This window comes from Nematolebias whitei, chromosome 5 (assembly GCF_014905685.2).
Source record: "Nematolebias whitei isolate Nwh7 chromosome 5, NemWhi1, whole genome shotgun sequence".
Lineage (NCBI taxonomy): Eukaryota > Metazoa > Chordata > Actinopteri > Cyprinodontiformes > Rivulidae > Nematolebias > Nematolebias whitei.
Window position 1 is genome coordinate 220,594 of NC_056502.1, and position 8,352 is coordinate 228,945.

Below are 8,352 nucleotides of genomic sequence, written 5' to 3' on the forward strand. Positions count from 1 at the left end.
GAATTGCAGTAATCAAGCCTAGATGTAATGAATGCATGTATTACTGTCTCCAGGTTATTTTTGGACAATATGGGCTTCAGTTTAGACAGCCGCCTCAGTTGGAAGAAACATGATTTAACAATCATGTTTACATGATTGTTAAGTTTCAGGGAAGGGTCCATTATCACGCCCAGATTAGTGACTCTTTGTTTTTCTGACAGGGTTAGAGCGGAAAGGTTGATGCAGTGGTTTGTGATTGTGTCGTTGGGAGGGAACAACATGACTTCAGACTTCTTTTCATTGAAACTTAAGAAGATTAAAGCCATCCTGTCCCTGATGTCAGCCAGGCAGTCGAGCAGCGGTTGAATAGAGCATGTACCATTGTGTCTTAGGGGGAAGTAAATTTGACAGTCATCGGCATAGAAGTGGAAGGGTATGTTGTGTTTCCGGAAAATAGCACCAAGCGGCAGCAGGTATAAAGAGAATAGGAGGGGACCCAGGATGGACCCCTGCGGAACCCCCCATTTAAGCTCTGCCTCTGCATAACTAAAATCCTTGATGGAGACACAAAAGGATCCGTCAGCGAGGTAAGATCTGAACCAATTGAGGGCTGATCCTGTGATGCCCACCCACTGCTCCAACCTAACAATGAGAATCTCATTGTCGATGGTGTCAAAGGCGGCTGTGAGGTCCAACAGGACAAGCAGCACAGAATCACAGGTATCTGTGAATCTGAAGATGTCGTTAAAGACCTTCAGCACGGCAGTTTCAGTGCTGTGGAGAGGTTTAAAGCCAGATTGGAAAAGCTCTAAGATGGTGTGACCTTCCAGGAAGCACTTCAACTGGGACTCGACTATTTTCTCCAGTAGTTTAGAAACAAATGGGAGTTTGGAGACAGGCCGGTAGTTGGAAACGAGTGAGGGGGTCAAGGTTTGGTTTTCTCAAGAGAGGCTGGACAGCAGCATGTTTAAAGGATTTTGGCACCACGCCAGTGGATAAACTACTGTTTACTATGGCAAGAATGGACGGACCTAGAGTAGGAAAAACCTCCTTTAGTAGTCGAGGGGGGACCACATCAAAGGGGGAGCCAGAAGGTTTCAAGCTGCACATGACCTGCTCTAGAGAAGATAGTGATGGGTTCAAAATGGTCAAATAGAGCTACAGACTGAGGTGGGATGGATGGGTCATGAGTTGGAGGGGAAATGAGAGCCCTGGTGGTCGCAATTTTTTCCACAAAGAAATGTAAGAAGTTGTCGCACAGCTCAGTTGAGGCTTCCAGAGGTGATGGTTTAGTGAGGTGGAGAACAGAGTTTAGGGTGGAAAAGAGGACACGTGGGTTGTGAGAGTTTGAGGTAATTATATCGGAGAAGAATTTTGATTTAGCAGCTTTTACTGTTTTCTGATAACAGCGCCAACTCTCTTTAAGTATTTGAAAAGAGACCTGTAGCCTGTCTTTCCTCCACTTTTGCTCCGCCCTCCTACATTGCTGCCTAACGGCCTTGGTGACGTCACTCAGCCAAGGTTCTGCTCAGAGTTTTGATTTTTTGGTTTTAACAGATGCAACATGGTCCATAGTTTTTAAGCAGACAGAGTTGAACTGGGATGTCAGCTCCTCAGTGGTGGTGAGAAACACCGGGGGCTGAATTTTCATTTCAGAGTTATAAACATCTGTGAAACGTGCGGCAGTGAAGTGGTTAATGGTCCGGGTCCTACATGCAGGAATGCACGACTTAGGAGTTAGATGGAGGAGGGTGAACTCAAAGTGAACTGGCATGTGGTCTGAAAAAACTTTATCACCAATAACAAGATTATTAACAGTCACATCATGAGTTAAAACAAGGTCCAGTGTATGTCCACGCTCTTGGGTGGGACTGTTTACATGCCGAGTTAGATTAAATGAGTCCAATACATCTAAAAAGTCCTTAACCAAGGGCTTCTCAGGACAGCACACATGCAAATTAAAGTCCCCAATAATGAAAACGTGCTCATATTTTGGTGTGATTTCAGCTAAGAAGTCAGAAAACTCATTTATGAAATCCTTAGATCGAGGTGGGCGGTAGACGCGTGCAAATAAAGTCTGAGGTGAATGTCTGAGTTCAAAGACGCTCAGCTCAAATCTGGCGTGTGAAACTGGGATGGGCAATTGTTTACAGTCAAAAGTTGATTTGAATATTGTTAATAATCCACCACCGCGCCAGCCTGATGGCTGCGGTGCGTTAAAATACAGACAGTTCGGTGGCAATAATTCCGTCAAGGCGCTGGACTCACCCGGAGACATCCAAGTCTCTGTGATGCAGAAAAAGTCTAACCCGTACTCTTGAAAGTGGTCCCTGAGGATAAAAGTTTTGGTGGTAACAGATATTGCGTTGACCAAACACATCCGGATACTGTCCGAAGTGGAGCCAGCAGCGGTGGAGTTAGCGCACGCTAATGGCCGCAGATTTTCAATAACAGCCCCTCCAGGTCGGTCCGAGCGGTGCACCGGCTGACAACTCCCGTTGGGTACCTGATCCGGGCATGCGGGAAGCTGGCGATGGAAACCATGACCACCAGCTGAAAAGGAAGATCCAGCGCGCAGAGCTTTAAGCTTCACCAACTGACCAGCACATTTTCCCCAGCGTCTGAAGCGATATCTCTGGGCATGGAGGTGAGGAGCCCAGCGGAGGTAAACTGGCACGTTTGCCAGCGGGGAGGAGGGTGGGGGGGGTCCAGAGGTATGCTGATAATGGACCAATAAGCGATATCAGTGACAGAAAAACAAAGATCCAGAAGCTGTTGTCTGTCATACATTAGGAGTGAATTTATGCCACAGATAAAAAACGAACAAAACAAAAATAATCCAAACACCATCAGCAGAGGTAGATTGCAAGCCATGTACACGGGCGCCATCTTACCAGAAGATCTAACAACACATTCAGTGTAGGACAACACTCCAGTAGTCAATTACATGCCAGGGAGACAGAAAAGTGGGTGAAGAATTTATCTGACAGACAGCTCACTAGGAATGCGCAATATATACGGTATACGGTAGAAACTATAGAAATTTAGCCTATGATAAAGATCTGTCTTCTACCAGCTAACCACAGTAATGCTGTGTCTGATGTAAAAATCAAAGTTGTCAGTTTAATCGTTACTTTTTTGGTTGAAAACTGTGCGTAAGTGGTGTTCAAGTGTAAATTCAGAGCTGTCAGATTTAATCGTTACTTTTTTGAGTTGAAAACTGTGCGCAAGTGGCGTTAAAGTCTTTTCTTCAAGAGCCAAGTAGCAAAGCTACAAGCTACGCCCGGCTACGCCCGGCTTGCCGTAGTGTTGCCGTATTCTGACGCATGCGCAAAACGCTGTGTTCCTTCGAAATTTTTTTTTTTCCATCCTTAGTTAAAGTAAGCGTTGGTCAGCTTTAGAGAAACCTGCTCTCTGATCTGTGAAAAGAACGCTGTGTTGTGTGATTTTACTGCAAGACCCTCTGGTCAAAGCCACAGACTCATTTTGTGTCAGCTCTCCATAATAGCGGAAGGAGACGCCCACTAGAGGTTTGGAGGATGAAGTGTTTCAGTGTAAAATACTGCTCTGTTGCTATTCATTTCTTAAGTAAGACTGGAAACTGTTAACAACATATTCTTTTGTTTAAAACATATGGCTAAAACTACATTTTATATATTTTGCACTGTTTTGCACTACAAGCAAGAAGCCTAATACTTGATTTGTTTATTATTTAAAAACTCTCTGGACCTAGTAGTGGAATTTTCTTAATTCAAAATATATGATGGCAAAAGGACACCCTATACTTTTTGAAAAATTCCCATTAAGTTTTATACCCAAAACATATTGCGATGTATATCGTTAATCACCACCCTTCACAATACATATCGTGATATGAATATTATGCCATATCGCACATTCCTACAGCTCACCCAGCCGGAGACAGAGATTCTTGCCAGGGGACTGAACTTTGCAGTTGCACCAAGTAAACTTCCTCTGGTGGAGATGATCACAGCCACAGAATCAGCCATCCACAACAACAAAATGAAAGAGGGTGAAGCAGAACAACTCAGAAGCAAATATTCATCCTGCTTCAGCAATGCCAAACCACCACCTTCCAACATCAGAGTCAGAGTCAGAGGTTCTTTATTGTCATTCGCACCTCATGTGGTACAACATCAGTAGAGAGGAGAGGGATGCACTCACCACTCTTAGCAAGGACAAAAACATCATAATTCTCCCAGCAGACAAAGGAAGGTGCACAGTGATTTTGAACCAGAAAGACTATCATGAGAAAGTTATGACACTCCTTAGTGACTTAACCACTTATGAACCTATGAAAAGAGATCCAGGAAGTGGTTACAAGAAGAAGTTAATAGATTGCCTGAAAATTTTGGAGCAGGACAAGGCTATTGACCGTATTCCGTACCACAGACTGTACTCAGGGGAGGCCACACCTAGTCTGTACGGTTTACCTAAAATCCACAAACAAGGTGTACCTTTAAGACCAATTGTTAGCAAGATTAACTCTGTGACTTACAATTTTGCCAAATATCTGGCGTCTGTACTCATCCCTTTAGTTGGCAGCTCAGAACACCACATACTGAACACCATGGACTTTGTGGATAAGGTGAGGGATGTCATCATGGAGACTGATGAAACAATGGTCTCTTTTGATGTCACATCACTCTTTATGTGCATTCCTGTTGATGATGCAGTAGAGGTGGTAGTTTAAGATTAAAATCAGACACCACTCTGAGCAGCAGGACCATGCTTTCCACAGAACAACTGTGTCAACTCTTGAAACTGTGCCAGCTGTCAACCTACTTCACATATGGGGAGCAATATTATAGGCAGAAACATGGGTGTGCTATGGGGTCTCCAGTTTCTCCTATTGTTGCCAACCTGTACATGGAGGAGGTAGAAAAGAGAGCCTTGATGTCCTTTTCAAGTCATTGGTTCAGGTATGTTGACGACACCTGGGTTAAAATAAAATCTTAGGAAGTCCAACCTTTTACTGACCACATCAACTCTGTGGATAAATACATCAAGTTCACATGAGAAGATGTAAAAAATGGCAGGTTGGCTTTCTTGGACTGTGAGGTCTCTGTCTCTGATAGAGGACATTTGCAAACCGAGGTGTACCACAAACCCACCCACACAGACCAGTATTTGCAGTTTGACTCCCATCACCTTTTGGAGCACAAGTTAGGAGTCATCAGGACTCTGTATCACAGAGCAGACGGCGTCCCCACTAACTCAGGAGCCAGGCAGAAAGAGAAATCCCACACAAGACAGGCTCTAGAGCAATGTGGATACACTAACTGGGCCTTCCTGAAAGCAGAGAAGAAACCCAAACAGGACTCCAGCCAGCCATCAGGTGAAAAGGAGGAACCCAGACCCAGACCAGTGGTCATTCCGTATGTTGAGGGAGCATCAGAGAAACTGAGACGTTTATTTTCTAAACATAACGTCCCAGTGGCTTTTAAACCCCAAAATACATTAAAGACTGGTTCATCCCAAAGATCCAGTCCCCTGGCACAAACAGAGTAATATTATGTATGCTGTTCAGTGTCAGGAGGGCTGTGATCATTCTTACATCGGGGAAACTAAACAGCCACTGGCCAAAAGGATGGACCAGCACAGAAGATCAGCATCATCAGACCAGGACTCCGCGGTCTACGCTCATCTCCAGGCCAGCGGTCACTTTTTCAGGGATGAAGATTTTCACATCCTGGACAGAGAGGAATGATGGTTTGAGAGGAGTAAAGGAGGCCATCTTTGTGAAAAGAAACCGTCCATCATTAAACAGGGGTGGAGGCCTCCGTGTTCAACTGACCCCCTCTTACAATGCTGTTATTGCTAGTATCACTCAACCCCCTGTGAATAGTACACAGCCAGTGTGCCAATGATCCATTGTTAGGCTGATGGTCCTTCTTGACCATGTGAGCAGCTAGTTTTGGTTGTCAGCAGCAAACTGGTTGATCCACTCTGAGAAGGTGCTATTTAAGGAAATGGGGTCAATTTGTCCTCCAGTACTCTAAGCCTATAGCAGCATAACAAGCCAACCTTAACTATAGGATTTATCAAAAAGGAAAGTCTTAAGCCCAGTCTTAAAACTGGACAATGTGTCAGCCTCACAGATAGAAACTGGAAGTCGGTTCCACAAGAGAGGAGCCTGATAACAAATATCTTCCTCCCATTCTGCTTTTGGAAACTCTAAGAACCAAGAGTAAGCCTGCAGTCTGAGAGCGAAGTGCTCTGTTAAGAAAATATGGAACAATAAGATCTGTAATATAAGATGGAGCTAGGTTGTTGAGAGCTTTGTAGCTTAGAAGTAAGATTTTGAATTCTATTCTGGATTTGACAGGGAGCCAATGGAGAGAAGCTAAAACTGGAGAGATGTGATCTCTCCCACTAACTCCAGTTAAGAATCTGGCAGCAGCATTTTGGATTAACTGAAGACTTTTTAAAGAAGTATTTGGACACCCAGATAATAAACCACTGCAATAGTCCTAGAGAAAGACAGGAAAGAAGGCTAGTGAGAGACAGACAGATTCCTCTTGGTCCAATTTGGACTCACCAAGGACGATGGGGGCAGCAGCAAACACGGAGCAGCGCAATGTGTAGACCAGCCTGAGAGGGGCTCCTTCCATTAAAGGGGCGTCAAACGGCAGGAAGACAAACCCTCCCCACACCAGAAAGGGGAAGAGGAGTGCTGATGTTATCAAGGACACACCTATCTTCAGTGCATCTCTACCTGGACATCCCCAAACACCTGAAACAAACAGGTGAGACTCAGGTAGGGAGATAGATGAAAGAGAAACCTTGCCCAACTGACATAAACAGAACAACGGGTTAAATACCACCTACCAACAGAACACAGGTCAGAGAGACAGGTATACTTACACCGAGCAGGGGGTGCATCCTCTGTAAACTCAAACTGGTAGCCATGTTGGTTGTAGTTCACTTCTTGAGAACCCAGAAAAGGACTCCTTTCTGACTCCAGTTCCATGAATGTCTCAGTGTCTTTAGGTGAAGAGGGGGATGGAATTATAGCTGCAGCAGGACCAAACACCTGAGCTGCTTTCTCTGGCAGGTAGTTCTCTACAGCTTCCTCCTCCTCTTTTCTAGGGTGTTCTATTCCTTCACCTGCAAGCCCCACCCCCTTTTCCACCGCTCCCCCTTTCATTCCCTGTTCTGCCTTCAGCTCTCGCTCACTTTCTGTCCAACTAGACACCTCACTGTGAGAAAAATCAGATCTCAAACTCATTGTGTCACCTGTAACTGCCTGTCCACATGTCTGTGCTGCAGCTTTTTTGTCCCAGGGACACTGCATTGTACGCTGGTCTATTATGGTGGACATTTGAGCTATGTCTTCTCCTTCAAGTTTTTTCATTTCTGACCCTCCGCTGTCTTCCATTTTGGGACGTCCCGTTGGAAGTTGATTGTCTGTCAGAAGAGACACGTCTGTCAATCTGAGGAAAAAAAGGACAGGTAACAGTGAAACAAACTAAACAATAATGTCTGTAATTTGTTATGTTTATTTATGATTTAAAAGTGCCTTTAAACAGATAAAAACACTGTCCTGACGCTGCTCAATAAAAGAATATAGAATAGATTAGAAAAACCTAACAAGGTTACGTCCTAATGACGACTTAACCTTGTTAGAAATAATGACTGATCTATGTCCAAATCAAGTTTTTTAATTTCATAAAAAATGTTTTACAAGTTGTCAGTTATTATAAACCATACAATAATTATAAATCTCCTGATGCATGCTCAATAACCCAGGTAGAAAAATCTAAAAAAGTTAAATCTGGTCCTCTGGACATTCAAAAAAACAAATCAAAGCAAATAAACAAAAAAATTTAGAAAAGTTTCGTCTCTCATCCAAGAGACTTCCTCAGTCTGAGGTGCTGCATTCAGCTCAGTCTCTTAAATAGCACCGTCTCAGAGTGGATCAACCAGTTTTGCTGCTGACAACCAAAACCAGCTGATCACATGCTCAAGAAGGACCATCAGCCTAACAATGGATCATTAGCACACTGATGGCTGTTTACTGTTCACAGAGGGCTGAGTGATACTAGCAATCACAGCATTGTAAGAGGGGGAAGTTGAACCCGGAGCCTCCACCCCTGTTTAATGATGGACGATTTCTTTTTACAAAGATGGCCTCCTTTACCCCTCTCTCAAACCATCGTTCCTCTCTGTCCAGGATGGGAACATCTTCATCCCTGAAAGAGTGACCGCTGGCCTGGAGATGAATGTAGACCTCAGAGTCCTGGCCTGATGATGTTGATCTTCTGTGCTGGGCCATCCTTTTGGCCAGTGGCTGTTTAGTTTCCCCGATGTAAGACTGATCACAGCCCTCCTGACACTGAACAGCATACA

At 44.3% G+C, this 8,352-nt stretch overlaps 1 protein-coding gene across 1 annotated transcript in view; it reads right to left on the minus strand.

The window, feature by feature from the left end:
• tmem79b (transmembrane protein 79b) overlaps positions 1-8,352 on the minus strand; it is a 77,067-nt gene that overhangs the window by 60,229 nt on the left and 8,486 nt on the right. Inside the window, exons 2-3 of the mRNA XM_037676662.1 lie at positions 6,868-7,436; positions 6,542-6,736 (exon numbers count right to left, since the gene is read on the minus strand). Coding sequence (XP_037532590.1) covers positions 6,542-6,736; positions 6,868-7,381 — 709 coding nt within the window. The 5' untranslated portion in view covers positions 7,382-7,436. The remainder of the gene's footprint in view (positions 1-6,541; positions 6,737-6,867; positions 7,437-8,352) is intronic.